The sequence below is a fragment of the Taeniopygia guttata genome, chromosome 2, assembly GCF_048771995.1.
Source record: "Taeniopygia guttata chromosome 2, bTaeGut7.mat, whole genome shotgun sequence".
NCBI classification, from domain to species: Eukaryota; Metazoa; Chordata; class Aves; order Passeriformes; family Estrildidae; genus Taeniopygia; species Taeniopygia guttata.
Genome location: NC_133026.1, coordinates 1,365,216 through 1,390,118, shown reverse-complemented (window position 1 = coordinate 1,390,118; position 24,903 = coordinate 1,365,216). Strand labels below are relative to the sequence as shown.

The following is a 24,903-nucleotide window of genomic DNA, read 5'->3' as shown; positions in this document are numbered from 1 at the left end:
CTTCTCCAGGTGCCTGCTGGGCTGGCTGGCTCAGAAGTTTCCATGTGAGATATCCGCACCTTGTGAGCCATTCCGTATTCTCCATGAAGGTTAAAAACCCCAGGATCATCCCTGGAACGCTCATCCCTTCCACAGGAGGAGCTTCCATCCCAGTCTCAGCCAATGCCTCCTCTGGGGGAAACACCAACTGAACAACTCCACCATTTTCATCAATTTTTTTATTTAACGGTTCTCATTTCTTTGTTGTTTGTTTTCTTTTCCCTGCAGGTAAATTTTATTCTCTTTATCAATATTATCAGAGTCCTCGCAACCAAGCTCCGAGAGACGAATGCAGGGAGGTGCGACTCGAGACAACAGTACAGGTGAGTGTCACCTGTCCTGTCCCTCTTCTGGCATAGGGCAAAGTCCCTGTTCACCCCCCTGGCTGTGGACAAAGCCCAGGGTGACACTGGTGCCACCTAAAATAACTTGAAAAGTTTGTCGTCTTCCAAGTGTGGTAATGCAGAATGAACCAGAACAATTTAAAACTCTCCTAAACCTTTCAAATCCACCCTACTGGAAGTTAGGGAGGAATTCCAGCTCTTCAGCCAGTTTTTGAACCCAAAGTGCAAAAATAAAACATTGGGCTGTTGAAGGCTGTAAAACTTGTATCAGTTTATTTGCTTATTTTTATTTTCCTCCTGTGCTTTGTTAAGCTTGGCCTATTGGTTAAACCTGCCCTTGAGCGGGTGTTTCGGTGCCTTGGCTGAACTGAAAAAAAGATTCCAATTTCATTTCGTTTTTTGTTTGGTTTTCCTTTGTTCTGCCAGCTCGTCTCCCTTGATAATTCAAGTTATTTGTAGCATGGTCAAAAATTGGATGGAAAAATCAGATTGCTGGGACACCACGGCTGCTTGAGAGCTCCCATGGCTTTTCGGGATCTCCTGGACTGCCCAACAAGACACTTGGGAAGGGGGTAGAGCAGAATGGTTTGGGATGTAAGCCATGAGCTCATTGCTCCCACCCCCCTCTCCAAACACACATTTGAGACAGGAGGGAGATTTGGCAGGAAAACACCTCCCAGTTCTCCTCACTGCCCTGTCAGGGCTCTGATTTATCCATTTATTTACTTCTCCCTGGCTGAAGCTTTGCCATTAATTATGGTTTGGATGCGGCCTGCTCCTTTTAAAGTGTTAAATTCCCTGGGTGGTTTGCAGGCACTGGACAGAGGCGGTGCCGGGGCTTTCTGGGAGCGATTCCTGCCCTTCCCGATCCCTGCTGCACCCGGGGACTTGCTGGAACCCTTGGCACGAGATTTAATCCCTCAATTAATGTCACTTCCAGGCAAAGCTGACTCCCTCCAGGGCCAGCCCAGCCAAATACTCCGTGTTTTGGTGCCTCCGTGGAGTCCCCAGCACTGATCTGTTCTTCCTGACAAAAGGAGCTTTTCCAAGGGATGCTCAAAGCACCTCCTAGGAGCGTTCACCTCTGCTCTGTCCTCTTCCCCTGGATATCTGGAGTAATTCCACTCCCAACTCACCTCCCTGTCCTCCAGATCTGCTCATTGCACAGGAGCCACTGACCCAGGGTGGATTTTCCTGTCTTGTCTCAAGGGAGTGGTTGAGGTTGGAAAAGACCTCTGGAAGTCAGTTCTCCACCCTCCTGCTCAAGCAGTGGCAGCCACTGCAGGTCGTGTAGGACCACAGGAAGATGGAGAGCCATCCTTTAGGGATAAGGGATTTGGTGGATTTTAGTTGGAGCCTGAGGGCTGGAATTGCAGCACAAACTCCTTTCCTTCTTTCCACCTTCCCCTCATGATCCTGACCCAAACCTGGGGTTGGTCAGAGGCTGGAAAAGCCACCTCAGTGATGTCACCTCCAGCGTCACACAGGGACAAGTTGAGGGTTGGACTGGCACATGCTGGAGCATGAACCAATTGCTTGGAATTCCAGGTGGAATTCCACAACACCTGTGTAAACATCCCATATCCAAGGGGACAGGGAGAAAACCACAAGCAACTTGTGCCCAGTGACAAACCTGGCTGGGCTGGGGATGCAGGGGAGGTTTATCCATGCACTAATTCCCTTTTCCCCCTCTTTTCCCCCTCTTCTTTTTTTCCCTTTTTTTTTTTTTCACCCTCTTTTTAATTTTTTTCCCTCTTTTTTGCCCCCCCTCATTTTTTCCCCTCTTTTTTCCCCTTCTTTTTTCCCACCCTCTTTTTCCCCCTCTTTTTCCTCCTCTTTTTTCCCCCTCTTTTTTCCCCCTCTTTTTTCCCTCTTTTTTCCCCTCTTTTTTCCCCCTCTTTTTTCCCCCTCTTTTCCCCCTCTTTTTTCCCCCACTTTTTTCCCCCTCTTTTCTTTCCCCCCTCTTTTTTTCCCCCCTCTTTTCTTTCCCCCTCTTTTCTTCCCCCCTCTTTTCTTCCCCCCTCTTCCCCCCTCTTTTCTTCCCCCCTCTTTTCTTTCCCCCCTCTTTTCTTTCCCCTCTTTTTCCCCTCTTTTCCCCCTTTTTTCCTCCTTTTTTTTCCTGCAGGAAGCTGCTGAAATCTACCCTCGTCCTTATGCCTCTGTTTGGCGTTCACTATATTGTTTTCATGGCTATGCCATACACAGACGTGTCAGGGATTCTTTGGCAAGTTCAAATGCACTATGAAATGCTGTTCAACTCTTTCCAGGTACTGGAACTCCGGGAAAACCTGGGAATTTCAACAGGGAGAGGAGGGGAATGTGGGTGCGCAGCTGCCTTTGGGAGCAGGGCTGGGTTTACAGTCCACTAGAATTAATTCATGAGGGGATTTAAAAATATTTTAGCCTCAAATCTATTTTCTACTTGCAAAATGCAACAAGAAAATGGGAAATCTATCCAGCAAAAAAATGTTCTTCCCAATGCACCCCAGGATCCCGTTGGCCTTTTGTCCCCTCTTGGCCTCTGCTGGCTCCTTGTCCACCAGGAGCTCCATCCACAGGGAATTTTCTCTGTTCCCCTCTCCTGCCCCATTGAACATTTCCACAGCAGGTTCTGAATATCCCCAATCTCAGAGAAGCCTGGGGGTGCTGGGCAGGAAAGAGACACAAATTTCCCTAAATTCCCATTAATTTGTTGTTTTTTCCTCCTTCCAGGGATTTTTTGTTGCCATCATATACTGTTTTTGCAATGGAGAGGTGAGTTGTGAATATCTTCATTCCCTCCCTTCCTGGGTTAATTCCACTCCCAGGTGGATGCACATCAGCACATCTTCATTTTTTTCTTTATTTTTAATAAAACAACTTTATTTTGCAGTCCAAGGTCTCTCAGTCCCTATAAAAAACTTCAAATCCTCATTCTTTTCTGGTGGAAAACCACCAGGTCAACGTGGCACCGATAAATGAGCTACTGGAGGCAGCTAATTGAGGACAAAAAGTGGAATTTTTAATTTCCTAGCTCAAGTGCTGCTTAGAGCTGCTTCATTTCAAATTAGGAAGAAAAACAGATTGATAGAGTCACTGATTAACAAAAAAAATCTGGATTTTTCCAGACTCTTTTGACTTTTTTTTTATCTATTTCCAGAATAATATACTTTAATTTTCTCATTTCCATTAATTCCCTCTATTGCTGCTAATTAAGAAAGTGGATGATCAGTGGCTGCACCCCATGGCAGAACATCCAGAGACTGGCATCAAATGAAATTTATAGATTTTAAAGGGAATTTATGATGTAAATTTATTAATTTTAAGGGGAAATTAAACTACAAAATCATTGTTTGTGTTCTGCAGATAAAACAAGGATAAAATCTAAGGGGGATTGATCTCATCCTGATTTAGCAACCTATGTTAGACCCAGTCTAAAATTCCCATCCTAGGGAAATTTCTCAGGATTCAGGTGCCTCTCAAGGTAGTTTTCCCACTGACACTTGATTTTTATGGGACATTGAGGCAATTCCCTCCTGGATGTGCTGCTCTCCATTCCTTAACCCTCGGGCAGAGCTATCTCACCTTTCCAGCCAGATCTTTTCAGCCATTCAAACTTCCCAGCGTCTAATATTTCATTCAGAAAGGGCAGGTTTAATGTCAATTTATTGTTATTTCCAATTCCATGCAATCACAGAATCTCCTGATTTGGAAGGGACCCGTGAGGCCATGAAATTCCAAGTCCCCACAGAGCTTCCCACCCATTCCATCCACGGATACCACATTTTTCCAGCATTTTCCTTCTCCTACTCATGGGGTTTTTTACCTCCTTTTGTTTGTTTTTTTTTTCCTCAGGTCCAAGCAGAAATAAAGAAGTCATGGAGCAGGTGGACTTTAGCACTTGACTTTAAAAGGAAAGCCCGGAGTGGGAGCACAACCTACAGTTATGGACCAATGGTTTCCCACACCAGCATCACAAATGTAGCCACCAGAGGGGCGCTTGCCCTGCACCTCAACACGAGACTTATTCCAGGGACCCTCAACGGCCACCGGAATTTGCCAGGTTATGTGAAAAATGGCTCCATTTCAGAGAATTCCATGCCTTCCTCCGGCCCGGAGCAGTATAACAAAGATGAGGAGTACCTGAACGGCTCCGGGCTTTACGATGGAGACAGACCCACGGTCCTTGTGGAAGAGGAGAGAGAGACAGTGATGTAAAGACAGGAGGAGGGGAAAAAAATAATTCAGCCAAAGGATGAAAAAAAGGTTCCTGGAGAGCATTAAGTGGGAAAAGACCATCAGGCCATGCAGCGGATTCCAAGGGTTTCCATGCAGCTCCTCTGTTCCGTGGAATGACAGATTAAGTTATTTGGGGGGGGGGGGGAAATAAGTGAGCCACTGACGTGGCCAGTGGGTGATGCCATCCGTGAATTCCGTGATCCAGGTTCTCCTGGTGATAGCAGAGCTCTCCAGACCTGCTGGACACCAGAGATGCTGGGAGCTCACCAGGGAGGGCTGCAAAGCCCTGCGTGGTCCTTGGATCCCTCGGAGAGTTGGGGTGGCCAAGGAGGATGGGAGCGTCCCCCGGGAAGGCAGGAGGCGTGCAGGGAGGGTGCAGTGCCATCGTCCTGGGAGGGGACAAGCCACCCTGGGAGGGGACAAGCCACCCTGGGTGTCCGTGGGTTGGGTCTGGTTTGTTCTCTGCCTGTGGATCTGCCTGGTGACACACACAGAGTTGGGGAAGGCCCCGCGATCCGTCGGTCATGTGGTCCATGGTCTTCTTCCCTTGGGAATTCTCGCTCCTTGGCAAAATGTTCCTCTGGGACGGGGAGGGTTAACAGCTCATGGTTGCAGGAAGGGATTGTCCTCTCCTTTCTCCGAGTCCTGGGAGCAAGGCAGGAGCCAGGACAATTTTAGGGTTGGATGTGGTTATCGGAATGTGCGGCATTCCTGCTCTTCCAGAGGGGCAGGTGGAGAGGGAATCACCAAGGGGACAGAATTTGCACATCCCAGAGCGGCGATTGTGGCTAAAATCAGCTCCCAGGGTGGAGAACTCAGCCTTCCCTTTTTGTGGGTGCTCCTGGAAAGCGGCTTCCATCCTTTCTTAAATCTCGGGATTGTTCCTTGCTCTGCCCTCTGAATGTCCTGGTCCACAGGGTCATGGAATTCTGGGATGGTTTGGGTTGGAAGAGACCTTAAAGGTCACCTCATTCCACCCCCTGCCATGGCAGGGACACCTCCCACTGTCCCAGGTTGCTCCAAGCCCTGTCCAGCCTGGCCGTTTCTCTGGACAGTTTCTCTGGACAATTAATCCGAATCCTAATGAGGAGAAAGACTCCACCAGCAGCAACCAGCTGCTCTTCTGAGGGCTAATTAAGGATTAATTTCCCCAGACTCTGAAGGAAGTCAGGAAGAGCAGGTGGGATCCTGACTTTGTGTCCCACATCTTTATCAATATCTCAGATTAGGGCCTGACCAAAGCCCGGCAGAATCCAAGGAAAGATCTCCTCCCTTTGACGAGTCCGAGGTTTGGATTCAGACCTGGTGGGGGATGTGATGACTGTGAGGTTCTGACAGGAGCTGGAGCTCCTCTCCATCTATTGCAGGTCAAAGAATCCCAGAATCCCTGAGGTTGGAAAAGCCCTCTGAGGTCATCCAGTCTGAGCTGTGCCCGATGCCCACCATAGCTCCGAGTGCCACATCCAGGAATTCCTTGGACACCTCCAGGGATTGGCACTCCAAACCTCCCTGGCAGTTCCTTCCAAAGCCTGACCACCTTTTCCATGGAGAAATTCTTCCTGGTGTCTAACCTGAACCTCCCTGGCACAGCCTGAGGCCAGTCCCTCTTGTCCTGAACAGAAATCTTTGGCAGCCAATATTTATTTGTGATGTTCTTTTCTTGTTTAGCCTCATCAAAAGAAGTCAAACCTCATCGTAACCATTTCTCACCAAATAAGAGCTATCAAAATATCAACTTTTCAAAACTTAATCCATTTTGCTGCTCTCTTCTTTTACCCCTCCTGATTTTCTGGCTCAAAGACATTTCTAAGTTATAATTTCACTGCTGGAACAAAGCAAAAATACCAAAAAACCCCAACCAGTGACTCACTCTTTGCTTGTGTTTATTACTCCATTTGACAATCCCTCAGAAATTCAAGGAATCAGCAAAAGCCATAAATTTATTCATAAACAAACATATCCTCCCTCCTAAAACTCAGCTCTCACTGAAATGAAATCAACACTGGATTATTTAGGATTAAAATAAAAATTACAGGCACTAGGGTTGTGCAGGGGGAAGAAATATTTTTTTTAATACTTTGAATTGCAAATCATAAATAGATTTTTCTTTCCTGGATGTTTTTGTGCATGGGCAACATCCATATAAAAATTGGGATAATGCTGACCCCAAAACAGGGGGAAAACTGCCACCAAGGCCCAGCAGGATCTGCTTGTCACAGTGTGCACCCATCATTCCTGGGCTGGTCCCAAACTCTTGACTGAGTGTATGGATCAGGATTATCTGGAGATCCCTCCTGGATTTTAGTGAGGAAGAATCAAAGCTGGGATGTCTGGAAAGAGAGAAGAAGCCCCAGTTTCAGGGTGGGATTTGCCCTGGAAGGATAAATGGAATGATCCTGTTGGAGCTTAGCCAGAGCCTTTGGATCCAGAGCAGGCTCCTCTTCCCTTCCTCCATCACCAGGGGCTGAGGACATTTTCCAGGGAGTTTGTCCCCATCCAAAGGTCTGAGTCCCCCTGGGATAACATTCCCTCCCCTGTGGGATTTTCCTGTGGAAACACAGCCCCAAAGGCCACGGGAAACAGAAACCGTGGAGGGGAGGATTCATTTGTTCAGGATTCACCCGCTACCCTCCACAAATCCTGCAGGAATGACAGGGGCTGTGCCCATCCTGGTTCAGATCCAACGTGGGATCGTGGAGTGGAGAGAGCAGATTGGAGCTGGGGTGTAGCAAACATAGCATGGAATTGTTGTCATGGAATCGTTGCCATGGAATTGTTGTCACGGAATTGTTGTCACGGAATTGTTGTCATGGAATCATCCCAGAATGAGTTGGGTTGGAAAGGACCTCAAAGCCCATCTCATTCCATGGGCAGGGACACCTTCCTCTATCCCAGGTTGCCCCAAGGCCTGTCCACCTTGGAAAGTAGGGGAAGAAACTTTCCCAAGTTCACTTCAAGGAAGAGGAAAAGATCCAAAAGAGCTGTTCCCTGTTTTTCCCTAGTTTTCCCTCCTCCTTTGTTCCAGACCTGTGCCTGTTTTCCTCTCATCCTAGAAAACACCTGGCAACACTCCATGGAGTATTTCCATGGAACCTCTCACTTCCCCAAGCCAAGCTGTGCATTGCAGTATCCCGGCTGACTGGCTCACACGGAATCTCCCTGGAATCTTTTGGATCATCATCCTCTTCTCCAGAGCCACATGTTGACCTCGGACAGGGAATCTCACCCCTGGCAGGTTCCTCTATTGTTCCTGTTCTATTCCCATCCACAGCAGCAGAGTTCTCCTTGGGATTCCTTGCTCCGTGATCCCGTTCTTTTCTGGGATTTGACAGCTGTTTAATCTTCCTTTTATTTCTTCAGGATGAGTTTTGGCAGCAGTTTCGCCATTCCTGCTTCTCCTGGATAAGGGCAGACAATTGTTTTCCGGCCTTCTCCATTCCCCTTGGTCCGGGTTCGGATGAGATCATGTCTTATCCTACCCCTCATCATTCCTCAGCTCTGCTCCTTGTCTTGTTCTGGAGCCAAAGAAGTTCACAAAGATCTCCAAAAAACAAATTTTTTAGCCAGGGATTGGCTTTGTTTGTCTGTTTATGGGCAATCAGCTGGAGGTCAGGGAATATCCACAGCGCTGGGAAGAATTTCTCACTTTTTAAACCAGGAAAATCTACAGAGAGGGAAGATCTCTAAAGTTTTTATTCCTCTTGGTTGTCTTGACAAACTTGGTGACTGAAAGGGCTTTTAATTTAAGATTCTGATGTTTCAAAAAGTTAAGAAACCTCATTCATAGGTTGGGTTCTTTTTCTCACATGTCCTCCTCGTTGTTCCCAAGTCCTCCTCGGTGTTCTCAGGTCCTCCTCAGTGTTTCCAGGTTCCCCTTGGTGTTCCCAAGTCCTCCTTGATGATTCCAGGTCCTCCTTGGTGTTCCCAAGTCCTCCTTGGTGTTCCCAGGTCCTCCTCGGTGTTTCGAAATCCTTCTCGGTGTTTCCAGGTCCTCCTCGGTGTTCCCAGGTCCTCCTCGGTGTTTCCAAATCCTCCTCGGTGTTCCCAAGTCCTCCTTGATGTTCCCAGGTCCTCCTCAGTGTTCCCAGATCCTCCTCGGTGTTCCCAAGTCCTCCTTGATGTTTCCAAGTCCTCCTTGATGTTCCCAGGTCCTCCTCTGTGTTCCCAAGTCCTCCTTGATGTTTCCAAGTCCTCCTTGATGTTTCCAGGTCCTCCTTGGTGTTCCCAAGTCCTCCTTGGTGTTCCCAGGTCCTCCTCAGTGTTTCCAAATCCTTCTCGGTGTTTCCAGGTCCATCTTGGTGTTCCCAGGTCCTCCTCAGTGTTCCCAAATCCTTCTCGGTGTTCCCAAGTCCTCCTTGGTGTTCCCAGGTCCTCCTCTGTGTTCCCAAGTCCTCTTTGATGTTTCCAAGTCCTCTTTGATGTTTCCAGGTCCTCCTTGGTGTTCCCAAGTCCTCTTTGATGTTCCCAAGTCCTCCTTGATGTTTCCAAGTCCGCTTTGATGTTCCCAGGTCCTCCTTGGTATTCCCAGGTCCTCCTCAGTGTTTCCCAGATCCGCATTGGTATTTCCAGATCCTCCTCAGTGTTTCCCAGGTCCTCCGTGGCGCTCCCAGGTCCTCCTTAGCCATTTAAAGCTCAGAGGCACCAACCAAACTTTGCTGAGACACAAATCCTTCGGATGTGCTTCAGTGAGTGATTAACTCCAAACTAATTTGCTGTCAAGGTTTTTAATGGCCCTTGGTAAATCTCCTAATCCTGGTTTTCCTTCCCTCAGCGCTGACAGGAATCCTCACTGGCTGCTCTTTGCTCTGTAAGAGGTTTGGGATCGTTTGGAGCCAGGAGTTTCTTCTGGGACTCTTTTCCCACACTTCAATTCTTTTTTCCCAACTGTCCCTCCAAAACAACCTCAAAAACTTATTTAAATAACTTAATTCAGGATTTAATTTCCCCTTTTAAGTGGGTGCAAATTTGGCTGGAGGAAAGTGTTTGTGGTTCAAAGCCAATCTCAACTGGCAGTTCCCAAAGCAATCCAGAGCTTTGGGATGGGAATGGGATTTCCTTGGATCATCTGGGTCTCTCTGTACTTATCACACCTGGGGCAGAGTTCAGGTATCCCAAGGTGGGAGATGACTCCCAAATAGTCCTAACTCTTGGTGGATTTATGGGAAAAGGGCACAGAGAGCAGGGAAAACACTCCTTGTGTTTGTGCCCCACTCCTGGAGGATTTCAAACAACAAAATAGAAATCTTAACCTATTTTTGTTTATTTTCTGGGGCCCTGCTGAGTGCTCTGCTGGGCTCTGGACAGTGTCTGGAATTCTGACTTCTCCCAATTCTCTGTCCTGGATAAAACCTCTCCAGGGAGTGGGCAGAGATGTTCTGAGCTGGGCTCTTGGGCAGGTCAGCTGGAAGCAGCTCCGATATGGATTTGATATTCCTTGGCATGAGGCAGGAGCTGCTCGGCTGAGGGGAACTGGGGTAACTCAGAGCAAGTGAAAAGGCAGAACAGCTCTGGAGATAAAGCACAGCTCAGAACTCATGTGCAATGTGCAGAATGGATTTTAAATCCAGCTTCCAACTGCAGCTCCAGAAATGCTCTGCTGAGAATTACAGACCAGGCTCGGTGTTGGGATTAAATCCAAGGACACCCAATGATCAGCTGGACATAAAACTATCCCATTTATCTGTTTCTTTCCTTTCCTTTCCTTTCCTTTCCTTTCCTTTCCTTTCCTTTCCTTTCCTTTCCTTTCCTTTCCTTTCCTTTCCTTTCCTTTCCTTTCCTTTCCTTTCCTTTCCTTTCCTTTCCTTTCCTTTCCTTTCCTTTCCTTTCCTTTCCTTTCCCTTTCCCTTTCCCTTTCCCTTTCCCTTTCCCTTTCCCTTTCCCTTTCCCTTTCCCTTTCCCTTTCCCTTTCCCTTTCCCTTTCCCTTTCCCTTTCCCTTTCCCTTTCCCTTTCCCTTTCCCTTTCCCTTTCCCTTTCCCTTTCCCTTTCCCTTTCCCTTTCCCTTTCCCTTTCCCTTTCCCTTTCCCTTTCCCTTTCCTCCTCCATTCTCCTCCCCATCCTTGCATGTGAGCTCAGATCCTCCAACTTTTCCCACTGTTTTCCAAGCTTCCAGTAGCCCCAGAGCACACAAAGTTCCCAATAATATCAACATTTTGCCAGGGTTTGGGAGTCAAGTGGAGGAAAGACGATCCCGAGGGAGCATTAAAAGAAACATGAACTCGGGTTCCTCTGAAATCTTTCCCACGGAGCAGGGAAGGGTTTCCAGCCCAGCATTTCACCCTCCAAGTGAACTCCTGTTTTCCTCAAGGATCCAGACTCTGTGTTCCAGAGTTCACAGGAATCTTTCCAGCACATCCAGGGGTTTGGGATTAGAGCTGACACAACGTTAAATATTCTTGTTTAATTTGAGCTTCACCTTCTCATCTGCTCCTGTGGTTTCTGCACCCAGCTGTGGGTCGGTGATTCTGGTTGGAGTCGATGATCCAACGGGGTTTTTCCAATCTCAGCAATTCCCTGATTTTCCGATAGCTCTCCTTTGGGAACACTTGTCCCTTGAGCTGCCTTTGCACTCATGGCACATCCCAAAATCTGCCCCCAGAGAGGCGTTTCCAGGATTTCCAGGGTTGGAAATCAGCTGAGGGATTGGCAGGGGCCAGGAATGAATGGAAAAGTTCTGGAAAACTCACCCACTTAATCAGAAGTAGCGCCAATAAATCTGACTTCTTTCCATGCAGACAGATCTGACAGGGGTAATTTAGTGCTTAATTAGGATTTCTCCTAATTGGAGGAATATTAAGACAGCACAAGGGGGAAGGTGGGGTGTGACGAAGTCAGTACAAATTCCTCTTCATCCTCACTGCCACTTCTTCTATTTTTTCACTGGAAAAAAATATGTAAATTAGAGCAAACTGTACTTGAGAACACAGGATTCCAACCCATTTTTCCTGTGTCCCACAGAGTAACTTCTCCGTTTGACTGGAGTAATGGTTTTCCTGGCACATTAACTAAAGAATTCAATTGAATTTAATTATTTCCTCAGACTGGGGGTTAATGATGGGGTTTGCAAAACCAGAGGTGCTGGCACAATTTTGGATGAAATCCTGATCCCAGGAAAATCAAAACTGAGGTGTCTATTGATTTTCATGGAGTGGCCTTCACCCATAAATTCTGAAGAGGAAAAGGGGAATTATTCAAATAAATTCCCTTAATTGGCACTGGGATTTCAGGGTGTGTTTATACTTTAGATCCAGAATCCAGCAGGATCCCTGACATCCAGACACAGAAAAGGGACTTTGTCTCCTAAAATTCTTCATTTTCTCTTGGTATCAGCTTCCCTATGTAGAGATTTAGGATGTGGGAGATACTTGGGTGGAATTAAAATGTTTGGGATGGAGGGAACAGCGTGTGCCTGGTTTCCAAAATGCCCAGGGTTGCATCCTCTGAAATAGGGATCCATAATCCACTGGAAAGGCACCTTAAGCCCAGTTTGACTGAAGGGTGGTCCAAGCAGGCAGGCTCAGGTGCCTGAAGAGGAGACAAAACCATGAGAAGCAGAACTGATTTAAAGCAGAGCTTTATGAGACATGAGCCAGCCTAAATATAGACCTGAGCTCTTCTTGCCAGGCCAATCTTTTACCTCATCCTCTGTCTAAACAAATCCTTCTTCCTTGAGAGCTGCAGGAAAGGAGGAACCTGTGAACCCCAGGATGGGTTTAGGTCGGAAAGGAGCTTAGAAACCACCCAGTTCCTGTCCCATGGAACTATCCCAGGTTCTCCAAGCCCTGTCCAACGTGGCCTTGGACAAGAAGCCTTCTGTTGTTAAAGGTGGGATCTTTGGAAGGCCGGGTTGGATGAGGTGGAGCTGGTGGGGCAGGAGTGTTGGGAGAAGAGGAAGGACAGGCACAGCTGAGCACCAAACCCGTCCCACATTCCCAATCCTTTGTCGGGCTCTTCCCATCGGGATCCATGAGGAGACAAACCTGCTGCTGAACCCCTTTGCTTCATCCCAGCAGCTTCATGGTGATCCAGCCCTGACGGTCACCACAAGTCACGGGGTCTGGGCTTTGGGAAAAGGAGTTTTTCCAGGATATTGGCTCCTTCTTCCACTCGGGGCAGGAGGGAGAGGAGCAGGGGTGTGTTTGTCCCTCTGCAACACTGAAGTGGGTTTCAAGACCTTGTTCTCCTCCAGAGGAGGGACAAACCCAGAAAACTACAGGATAAAGGTGTGATTCCAGGGGCATTGCCGTGTGTGTGTCTCCAGGCAGGAATTTGGTTTACATTCCTCCACTTCTGCTTTCTGCATGGACCAAAGTAACGAGCGGGAAAAGGCAAACCACAGGTGTATGTAAAAGGGAATTCCAATAAAAAAGAAGCCTTTATTGATTCTCATGGAATCTTTCTCCTGTGTCTTCTCCTGTCTCTTGGACTCAGACCCTCAAAAATCCTGTCGGGAGCACTTGGATGGATGTGGGTTAATTATTCCTCTGGGTTCTTGAGGAAGGAACTCCATGGGATCCTGCAGTTCATTAAGGACACAGAAAGATGGGAGTGAGTTTCTCTGGGATTCCTTCAGGAAAATCTCACACTGGGCAGCTTCAAAACCTCCTTAGGCTTGTGATTTTCAGGCGCACTGGGAACAACCCGGGTCAGTTCCCATCCGTGTTTCCAGGAGTTCTGGAGATGTTATCCCACTGCTGATATCCTTACCCTTATGCCTGGTTTGGCTCCTTCACACAGAGAATCCCAGAACGGTTTGGGTTGGAAGGGATAACCCAGTGCCACCCCCTGCCATGGACAGGGACACTTCCCACTATCCCAGGCCGCTCCCAGACCTGTCCAACCTGGATAGAGAAGGGCCCCAGTCTCACTGAAATAAAATTCATCACCAAACCAGGCCTCGTGAAGTTGTGGATTCTGGAGCCATTTTGTTTTGGGATGATTAATCCAGAAGGGAAAGGCTGCAGGAGGAGTGAATTCCAGGGAGGGTTTGATGGTATTGAGTAGCCAAAGCAGTGGGAATGAAACTCCGTGAAGGGCTGCCTCAGTTTCCCTGGGATTGTGTTTCACATTTACAGGAGGAGCAGCATCTGCTCGTGCCCTGTTCCAGCCTCTTCCATGTGTGGGGCAGAGCTGCAGGGGACCCACGAGGTGCCCCAAATCCCAGAGGAGCTTCCTTCAAAACAGAGGGCTCCGTGCTGTGGGAAGGACAAAAAGGATGTTCGGCCAGTTCAGCTTTTCCTACTGTTTTCTGTTTATTCCTCAATTTCTCCTGAATTCTCCAGCTGGGATTTAGGGCCACGCTCAGGGAGATGCTGTGCAGCCTTTTATCCAGGGAAACTTAAGGAAAACGATGTGGGAAAGGCTCAGTCTTAACGTGAGGGGAAGGGAAGGCTCAGATTTAACTGAACTGAGTCTTCCAATAAATTGTTTTCCACAGGGTTGGTTCATGGAAGTGGGCCTGGAGTGATCCCCCTGTGATCTGTGGTGGCCAGGACTGGGAGAAGGGTTTTAAACTAAATAAGGGAAGATTCAGACTGGATAAAAGGAAGATAATTTCGAGGTGAAGGTGGGGAGGGGCTGGGGTGGATTTCCCAGAGAATCTGTGGCTGCCCCTGGATCCCAGGTAGTGTCCAGGCCAGGCTGGACGTGGACCATGGATAATTTTCCCCCTGGGAAACAAGGATTTCAGTCTGAAACAGGGGTTTCAGATTTTCAGCAGCTCCAAATCTCTGCAGTTCTCTCTCGAAGAGCAAAACCTTTGGAAAACATTTTCCATTTCTCTTCGCTCCAGGGAACACCGCAAGAATTAACAAGTAATATCATCTCTGCTGAAGGGCCTTCATCTGCTCCTGGAAAAGAGGGAACATCCAAGCAGCCCCTGGAAAAGAGGGAACATCCAAGCAGCCAAACTTGGAGCAAGAAAATGAAATTTCATCCAAGCGATGTCTGTTTGGAACCAACAGCCCTTGGAGAGGGGTGTGCCAAAGTGCTGAGGAACAGCTGGATTCCATATGCAGCAGGCTTTCTGCAGGAATCCTGCTGGATGCAGGGATGGGGAATGGTTTCCCTGGAGCAGCAGGTGGATCACAAAGCACGTTCTGAGCTGGTTTGTGTGGGAGGGATGAGGGGCTTTGGTAAGGGGGTAAATGGAGGGGGTGAATAGAAGCTGTGGATGCAGCAGGGTGGGAGCCAACCAGGCCATTCCACGGGTCTGTACGGAGTCTATCCCTGAGTTCCAGCATCCAAACAGCTCATGCAATATTCCTTGGATATATTTGATCCTGTCTGGGAGATGGCAAAGCAGTGAAATCACCGTGGAAAAGGAGGAGTCTGGAATTTTTATTTTGAAAGGCTCTGTTTCACCTGGAACTCTCTTTTGAAATTCTGCTCATTCCCGGTGGATGCAGTTCCTATGAGTTTGGGAGGGATATGAGAGGGATGGAGAACCTTTCCTATGAGGACAGGCTGGGAGAGTTGGGAATGCTCAGCCTGGAGAGGAGAAGCGTTGGGGCGACCTCATTGTGGCCTTCCAGGACCTGAAGGAGCCACCAGAAAGACGGAAAGAGAAAATTCCCAAGGGATGGAGGGACAGGGCACAGGGAATGGCTTCAAACTGAAAGGGAGTAGCTTTAGATGGGATCTTGGGAAGGAATCATTCCCTGGGAACGTGGGGAGTCCCTGGCACAGGTTCCCAGAGAAGCTGCAGCTGCCCCTTGAGGACTGGAAATTTCATTTGGATTTTGAGGGAAATCCGCCCTCTCTGGGAACAACCACAGGGCTCCAGGAGAAGAATCCTGAATTTTCCAAAATTCTCTTGGAAAAGCTGCAGTAAATTCAGAGGAACCAGTAAGGCCTGAAGGGCAGCGAGAATTATTTGAGGGAGTGTCTGGCAGGGAAAAGCCGAAGGGAAAGAAGAGACACGAGACCAATCCCGAGGGATCCATCGGATCCAAAACAAATCTTGTTGTTTGTTGCACATTCCCTTTGTCAGCTCCTATCTGCCGGCAGGATGCCGCCGGATCCGAAGGAAAAACAACTTTGGTGCATTCTGAATCACTTTCCTTGACGAAATCAGCTGAGGGATGTGGGGAACAGAGTCTTGAGTTTCAGGCAGGAAAAAAAAATCCAATGTTAAACAGCTGGAATGCTGCCAAGGGAATGGTGAAAATCCCTCCTTCCCCCAGTCCCACTGTTAATCCCAGCAGGTTTTGACTTCTCTGGGATTTGGCTCTGTCCTGCCTTGTCCGTTCATCCTTCCTCCAACACCTTTCCTGATCTTGGTGTGGGATTGGGGTAAGGGAACTTCCATAAATCTCCGTGTGCATCCAAGATCTTGAGAAGTGGAAGTCCTGGGGAGGGTCCCGAAACACGAGGGGTTTTATGAGATGGAAAAATTGCAAAAAATTATTGGTTCAGAAAAAAGGACTTGGGATTTTTCCAGTCCAAACCAGAACATGCTGAAAATCCAGGATGATTCCCAATAAATATTTGTTTCAAATAATTCCATGGAGCACTATAAAAATCAGAATATTGTTGTTATTATTTTTATTATTCCTTCAAGTTTGACATTCCTTAAAGTTTGGCATCTCCATGCCTCCAAATCACTGAAATTCTGGGAATAGCAGCTACAGAATTGATTCCCAAATTTTAATCAGACTGGATTCTCTGATTGTCCCCAAACCCAGCGCAATGGAGACATGGGGGGACACTGAGGGACAGTGACATCACTGAGGTCAAATTCGGGGATTAAATTATCCCATCTCTTTTAAATCCCACAAATCCACATGAGGTTGTTTGGGGAATTTTATTACAGAGAAAAAACTGGCTTTTATTTGCTGCCCAGACAACTCTTTTACAACAGGTAATAAACAACCTTATTTTTATCCTTTGATTGGATTATCTTCTGGATCAAATCCAATTCCATGGGCAGCTCTCGTCTCCAAACATCTCTGATTAGTTTATGCTGTCTGAAATTATTCATTTCCTCAATAAAATGCTTTTCCCTGGTAAATTCTGTACATTTGATACATCTCCAGCTTCATTGGCCCTGTACAGGGCAGAAGAAGATTTTCCATCCCCCAGAATCAGAAGATTCCATGAAATCTCTCTCTGGAGCAGAGTGAGGAGGTTTTATCCTCATTCTCAGGGTTTTGGACACCCAAAAAATTCCAGCCATCTCCAAACATTTCCCTTTGTGCTTTTCCTTGCCATGTTTATATCCAGCCCAATCCACAGGGGAGATTTCCAAGAACCTGTAAGACACTAAAGGCCTAAATCCATATAAAATCCTATAGAAATCGATGCTTTGCACTCCTGAATTTTCCCTGGAAAATGTTACCAATGTCATTTTCCAAATTCCCTTTCTCCTCATCACACCGACTTCCCAAGGTATTTATGGGAGCACCAACTGCTCTTATTCCCACCTGGATACATTCAACAGATGAATTAAACCCAAACCACGTTTATTTTGTTCTCTCTTCCCAGGCAGGAATTGAACCCTGGAAAATTCCCTCAAAGGGGCAGAGGTTGAAGATCCTTTGTTCCCTGAAAATCTGGGAGATTCCTGGTGCCACCACCAAAGGAAAACAGGAGCCAGCCTGGCCACAGCAGAGGGGTGGGAATCACCACATCTCCGGAATGGGAAAGACATGGATCTGTTGGAGCAGGTCCAGAGGAGGCCACGGAGCTGCTCCGAGGGTGGGAGCTGCTCTGGAGCCAGGCTGGGAGAGCTGGGAATGTTCTGCTGGAAAAGGGAAGGTTCCAGGGAGATCTCAGAGCCCCTGCAAGGGCCTGAAGGGGCTCCAGGAGAGCTGGAGAGGGACTGGGGACAAGGCATGGAGGGACAGGACACAGGGAATGGATGGAGGGGATATTGGGAATTGGGAATTCCTGGCTGGGATGGAATTCCCAGAGCAGCTGTGGCTGCCCCTTGATCTCTGGAAGTGTCACCAGACTGGAGCAGCCTGGCACAGTGGGAGGTGTCCCTGCCCGTGGAATGATCCTTATGAACCCTTCCAAGCCGAATTATTCTGGGATGTTGAGATATTCCCTTCATATTCTGGATGCTGCAATATTCAGGGCATGACCACTCTTTTAATCCAAAATTTCTGATTTTCATGGCAAAGCTCTCCACCAGCAGCCCATGGAAAAGCTCTGGAAGAGCAGAGCAGGTTCAGCACTCCTGCAGCTCATCAACATCCCAGCTGAGCCCAGCCAGGAATAACACTCTGATCTGTCCCAAAAGAGGGAAAATTCTAGTTCCCATTCCATTCTAAAATATATCCTGGCCAAAAAAAAAGAGAAGGAATTCCAGGACTCTGCGCAGCTGGGGAGCTGTCAGAAAATGAAAAAGAAAAACATTCCGAGCCAATTAAAAGCCAGTTAATGGTAATTTGCTTGTATCATTAAGCAAACCCTGCTGAGCACTGGGGATAATATTCCAAGGGAAGCCCGGGAGTGGGGATGTGAAGAGATTCCCTTTCCTTTGTCTGAAGCTCCTGAATTTTTCATTACTCTGCAGGAGGAGAGATCCCAGGGATGTGTCCCTGACTTCGCCTTGCCTGACACAATTCCTTCATTGGGAAGCAGAGGAAAAGGGGATGTTTCTACAAGGTGGTCTGTATCCCACTGGGATGAATCCCAGGATTCATCCTGGGCTTGCGTTTTACCCTCAGAGAGATCCAGAAAGGAGGAAGTTCTGCCTTCCTTGGAGCCAGAGGGTCCCAGGTATATCTGGGATCTCCATCCCACTCCATCCTCTCTCTGAGGGTGTCATATCCATATCCTTGGAATGATATCCATGGGTTGATATCCATGGATTGATACCCCTGGATTAATATCTATGGATTGATATCCATGGATTGATATCCGTGGATTGATATCCCTGGATTGATATCTAGGGATTGATATCCATCCTGGATTAATATATATGGATTGATATCTATGGATTGATATCCCTGGATTTATATCCATGGATTTATACCCCTGGATTTATATCTAGGGATTGATATCTACAGATTAATATACCTGGATTGATATCCATGGGTTAATATCCATGGATTGATATCTATGTATTGATATCCATGGATTGATATCTATGTATTGATATCCATGGATTGATATCTATGGCTTGATATCCCTAGATTGATATCCATGGATTTGTATCTCTGGATTGATATGTATGAATTGATATCCCAGGATTGATATCTATGTATTGATATCCCTGGACTGATATCTCTGGATTGATATCCATAGATTGATATCCATGTGTCAACACTTTTGCTTCTTTTCTCTGCCAAGATCAGGATTAAATGCACGAGATGGAATTTCGTGTTGGGACTCAGGTGTTTATCAGTCCTTATCTCTGTCACAGCCCCACAACCCCTGAGTTCTGCAGCCCTTCACTCCGACAAACTAAACATGGAGCCCATCTCTCTCTGCAAGGCCTTCTAAGGATCAACTGTCCAATTCAGAAATGACACCTGAATTATTTTCACTTTTAACCCAATAACCAACCACTCATGCCCACAATGGGGACTTTTTTATCCAATTACACAAAACCACCCAATCCCATGGAGAAGGAGAAGGAGAAGGAGAAGGAGAAGGAGAAGGAGAAGGAGAAGGAGAAGGAGAAGGAGAAGGAGAAGGAGAAGGAGAAGGAGAAGGAGAAGGAGAAGGAGAAGGAGAAGGAGAAGGAGAAGGAGAAGGAGAAGGAGAAGGAGAAGGAGAAGGAGAAGGAGAAGGAGAAGGAGAAGGAGAAGGAGAAGGAGGAGGAGGAGAAGGAGAAGGAGAAGGAGAAGGAGAAGGAGAAGGAGAAGGAGAAGGAGAAGGAGAAGGAGAAGGAGAAGGAGAAGGAGAAGGAGAAGGAGAAGGAGAAGGAGAAGGAGAAGGAGAAGGAGAAGGAGAAGGAGAAGGAGAAGGAGAAGGAGAAGGAGAAGGAGAAGGAGAAGGAGAAGGAGAAGGAGAAGGAGAAGGAGAAGGAGAAGGAGAAGGAGAAGGAGAAGGAGAAGGAGAAGGAGAAGGAGAAGGAGAAGGAGAAGGAGAAGGAGAAGGAGAAGGAGAAGGAGAAGGAGAAGGAGAAGGAGAAGGAGAAGGAGAAGGAGAAGGAGAAGGAGAAGGAGAAGGAGAAGGAGGAGCAGCTTTCGCCCTAAAACTTCCATCTGGCTTTATATCTATTCTAAACCCTCGAACTCTGAGTTTCCCACCCTGTGATATCACACACTTCTATTCAAACTCTACCCCCACAATCCCAGTTCTGCCATTCCATTTTGGAAGCTTCTCCACGGCCTCAGGTCAATGCAGTGTTCTCCTGGGGGTCAGTGCCTGGCAGCACAGAAAGTCTGAAATAATCAGCAGCCAGGGTTCCAACATCCATGGACTGATATCCCAGCTCCAGGGCAGCCCTTCTTCCTCAGACCATCTGTCTCCCACACAGTTTGTTCTTCCCAGCAGGAAAATATTATTTTTCACCGGAATAATTGTCCTTTTTTTCCTGTCCCGAGGCAGAGTCAGGAACCTCCATGTTCTTCCCATGAGCTGTGAAACCAGGGAAAAAAGACACCTCTTTTCCCAAGAATGCTGAGCTCCTGCAGCACCAGTGACAATCCAAGGATTTTAATTAGGAATGGGATCATTAATAACCACCAGTTTTTCCACTGGTGACAAACCTTTACTCCAACAACTCCTGGCTCTGCAAATCCATTAATTTCCACTCCTAAATTTGGCTTTCCCGGGCCCCTTCCATGGTGACAAAATCCATTAAGCCCCCCCAGGCACGTTCCCTGATTTAATCAGGAGATTAACTGGACTCAGCCCTTGGCCTGAGCTTAAGTTTGATCCCCCTCAGCTCTTGGTGTGCTGCTCTCCTGACAGTTCCTTCTGGAGAAGCTGCCAGAGGCTGGAAAAGCAGCAGCGCTTCCTAAAAACATTTGTTCCACCCCCGGCACGGAGCGCCCAGCGGGAATTTGGGATGTAAGACCGGCAGCCAGCTCTGGATCCTCCCTCTCCGTGGAAAACCAGCATCCAGACAAAGGGGAACGGCTCCCAGGGAAGAGCAGGGCTCTAATGCACTCACTGAGTAATTACAGTGACAAAACCCTGCCCCGAGCTGGGAATTCTCTTCCATGGAATAACGAGGAGAGCGGATTTGGGGCCTTTTTGTGGCTCTTCACTGCTCCCTCTCCATGTGGGCTTTGGGACCTGCCCAGAGCTCTCTACAGGAAAGAAACCACATCCAAGAAAATCTCTCCCACTTCTTCAGGCAGATCCCAAAAATGTCCAACCTCCAGGACAGGGAAAAAGGGCACAAAGACAGAAGGAATTGTGAGGATTCCTTTGGAATTTCACCTCCAGAGTCGTCATCTCCCTCAGTTTTCCATTGTTTTCCTTTGCGAATCTCACCCTCGTGGATTAATTTCATCCCCATGGATGATGCTCTAAGCATTCCCCTGGACTGATGGTTTCAATTTGGGAAGTAGAGTGTTGCTAATCCAGGGAGAATAATTCCTCTCCCTTAAATCCCCTCTGGACTAATCATCCCTGGGGATTGCCATTTCCCATGGAATGCTAAAATAACATGTAAAGGTAAAGAGATCTTGTGAAATAATTGTCCCAACTCCTCAGAGAGTAATTCAGGGTGGGAATCAGAGAATCCTGGAAATTTTCTGTTGGGAATGACCCCATTCCATGGACAGGGACACCTTCCACTGTCCCAGGTTGCTCCAAGCCCTGTCCAGCCTGGCCTTGGACACTGACAGGGATCCAGGGGCAGCCACAGCTGCTCTGGGAATTCCATCCCAGGGGGATGATTCCATGATCCAAACAGGACCTCCCAGTAGGGCCCCAGCTGCTCCCTCAGCCCTGCCATTCATGGAATTTCATCCCATGCCCATTTTTAGGGAGCCAGCCAAGGATCCAGTTTGCGTTGTGAAGGTCAGGTCCGCCAGTGCCCAGGAATCTTCATTCCTGGGAAAGTGAGAGAAGTGTCTTTCCTGCCTTTTTTTCCCTTTTCTGCCTGACTGGATTGTTAGATCCCTTTCCAGGGCCCCTCACCAAAGCCAGGCCCATTAAAGCTCAGCTCTCATTTAAGCAGGGAAGATCTTTCCAGCCTGGATCCCAGCACACTCCAGCCCTCCCTCCCGGCTCTCTCCTTGTTCCCTCTGCCTCCTTTTCCCTGCACTCTCCACAGAAAGGATGGAACAAAAGCTCATCCCCTGTTTACAGCTCATGTGACTCCATTCCATGCTTTTCTCTGGCAAAACTGACACCATTCCATAAAAAAAAAATAAAAAAAATAAACAAACCCTCAGTCCAGCGTGTTCTTCTAAAAAGGACAAAAAGTCCAAACCCTGTCCTTTGAAACATGGGAGAGGAGGTCAGTGCTGAGCCTGGGATTCCCCCTCCTGCTCCTTAAGAGCAGCATTGTCCTCGAATCCACCAGGAACTATCCCTGGATTTATTTAACCGCACAGTCATGGAATAATTCAGTGCTGGAACCTGCTCCTGCTCCCTGGACAGGACTTCCAGCAGAGGGAATAATCCCAGTGTTGGGAATTACTCTGAGGGGTTTCTCCTGGTCCTTCCCAAGTCTCTCCAGGCAGCTGGAGGGATCCAGGTGATCCCAGGATGCTCCTGCCAAGTCCCCCCCCGACCTCCCTCACTTTGCTGTTATTCCCTTTTTCCAGGCAGGAATTACCTCTCTGAGCCCAGACTATTCCCAGTTCCCACTGCTCTCCAGTTGGGATCACTCCCAGTGAGTCCTGCTCCGTGCTGGTGGCTCCCAGTGACATTCCAGGCTCCTTGCAGAGGAATGGACTTGGAGAAGGAGAAGCTGAAGCTCAGGAATCAAAGATTCCCACCTCCTGTGCCTTGGAGCATATCCCAAAGAATCCATTCTCCTGGGAAAAGCGGTGTCAGAGCTTGAGGCCACGATTCACAGATGTGGGTTAAGCTGGATTCTTCTCATCCAGGTTTTTTATGGTTTCTCCTCCCGCACGCTCCGAGGAACTGCGTCCACTCCTGGATTGTTCCCAGATAAAAGGATTGGGAATGGGCAAAGGCCGAGGCAGACTCATTGAATCATTTGGGATGGAAAACAAAGCCCCACTCCCTTTTCCCCCTTTTCATTCATCCAGAGTAAAATCCCTGAAGATGTCAGAGCCTCAGGCCAGCTGCTGTTCTTGTGAGAAATTTAACAGATCCCGGGATTTTTCACCAGAAAAACAACGGGGTTTGTTTGGATCCAGGGATTTATTTATTTCCCTATTTCTGTCCTGTCTGGGAGTGGGAAGGTGGGAGGGAATTCCTGGGCTGGCTTTAAAGGAGGCTCTGTGGAGGCTTTTGGAATTCCCACTCCTCTGGAAAAGAAAACAGACTGAAAATTCCCTCCAAATATTCCAACAAACAAACAAGCAAACAAACAGGGGTTGTTTTTTGGGAGTAAATGGCTCTGGAATGAAAGGAATACGGTCATAACCCCGCTCCCAGGTTGGTTTTCTGGGATTTTTTAGGAGAATGGAACATCCAGACTGGGAAAGGAGCAGCTCCGTTTTTAGGGAGAATTTTGGCTGGGGGAAATGGACAAAGAAGAGCTGGAGGAATTTCATCCGGGATTTGGGAAAAGAGGATTGGAACCCTGACCAGAAAAATCAAGGAATATCCTGAGTTGGAAGGACCCACAAGGATCATCCCAGCCCTGGGAGCATTGTCCAAACCCTCCTGGAGCTTGGGAATTCCCCCTTGGGAATGTGCCATTCCTTGGAGACCCTGTTCAGTGCCTCTGGGGGAAGAACCTTTTCCTGATATCCAACCTAAAAATTCCAAAGCATAAAGGCCCACAATTCCCAAAAACCCCACAGCTGCATGACAAAAAATCCAGAATTGCAATTCCCAAAACCCCTACAAATAAAGAACTAAAAATTCAGAATTGCCATTCCCATAGCCCTAAAAATCCAGATTTACAATTCCCTGAAACCCTACAAATGCACAACTAAAAATCCAGAACTGCAATTCCCAAAGCCCTAAAAATCCAGAACTGCAATTCCCAAAAACCCTACAACTACATAACTAAAAATGCGGAATTGCAATGCCCCAAAATCTTACAAATACACAACTAAAAATCAAGAATTGCAATTCCCAAAAACCCTACAAATGTACAACAAAAAATCCAGAACTGAAACTCCCAAAAGTCCTACAAAATCCAGAATTGCAATTCCCAAAAACCTGACAACTACATAATTAAAAATCCAGAATTGCAATTCCTAAAACCCCTATAAATAAAGAACTAAACATTCAGAATTGCAATTCCCAGAAACCCTACAACACACAGCTAAAAATCCAGAATTGCAATGCCCCAAAACCCTACAACTGCACAGCCAAAATCCAGAATTGCAATTCCCAAAAACCCTACAACTACACAACTAAAAATCCAGAATTGCAATTCCCAAAAACCCTACAAATAAAGAATTAAAATTTCAGAATTGCAATTCTCATAGCCCTAAAAATCCAGAATTGTAATTCCCAAAACCCCTACAACTGCACAACAAAAAATCCAGAATTGCAATTCCCGAAACCCCTACAAATAAAGAATTAAAATTTCACAATTGCAATTCCCAGAAACCCTACAAAACACAGCTAAAAATCCAGAATTGCAATGCCCAAAAACCCTACAACTCCACAACAAAAAAATCCAGAATTGCAATTCCCAGAAACCCTACAACTACACAACAAAAAATCCAGAATTGCAATTCCCAAAACCCCTAAAAATAAAGAATTAAAAATTCAGAATTGCAATTCCCATAGCCCTAAAAATCCAGAATTGCAATTCCCAAAACCCCTAAAAATAAAGAATTAAAAATTCAGAATTGCAATTCCCATATCTCTAAAAATCCAGAATTGCAATTCCCAAAACCCCTACAACTGCACAAGAGAAAAATCTGGAATCCAGGGAAGCTGGAGGCTTCCTGTGCATCCTCCCAGTAGCACAAAGTAAGGAAAGAGTGGAAAAGGAAGGAATTGCCAGGGGTTTGGAAAAAAGGGGTTTTTTTCTCTTCCCTCGTCCTAAATTTGGTGGGAACAGAATTCCTTGACTCTGCTGCTGTTCTGGACATTTTGGGTTGTTTTGTTTTGTTTTGTTTTGTTTTGTTTTAATATGAAACCCAAATGCAATTATTGCCTCCTTCCCTGGGCTCTCCAGAAGAAATCCCAGCCCTGGTCTGTCCCAGGAATGGGAAACCTCTGGATCACCAGGTAAATGTGAGGAACCTCTGTCCTAGATCTCCTCCAGGCAGAAGAATTCCCGATCCCTCC

The 24,903-nt window shown here is 47.2% G+C and overlaps 1 protein-coding gene and 1 long non-coding RNA gene across 2 annotated transcripts in view; both read left to right on the top strand.

Moving 5' to 3' along the window:
• PTH1R (parathyroid hormone 1 receptor) overlaps positions 1-6,717 on the top strand; it is a 90,337-nt gene extending 83,620 nt beyond the window's left edge. Inside the window, exons 10-13 of the mRNA XM_041714286.2 lie at positions 268-362; positions 2,509-2,650; positions 3,096-3,137; positions 4,218-6,717. Coding sequence (XP_041570220.1) covers positions 268-362; positions 2,509-2,650; positions 3,096-3,137; positions 4,218-4,580 — 642 coding nt within the window. The 3' untranslated portion in view covers positions 4,581-6,717. The remainder of the gene's footprint in view (positions 1-267; positions 363-2,508; positions 2,651-3,095; positions 3,138-4,217) is intronic.
• A 177-nt stretch (positions 6,718-6,894) lies between these two features.
• Positions 6,895-12,992, top strand: LOC140682562 (uncharacterized). The gene is made up of 2 exons (XR_012054396.1): positions 6,895-8,969; positions 9,130-12,992. It is a non-coding gene; the product is annotated as an uncharacterized lncRNA (long non-coding RNA).
• Positions 12,993-24,903: the final 11,911 nt, after the last annotated feature.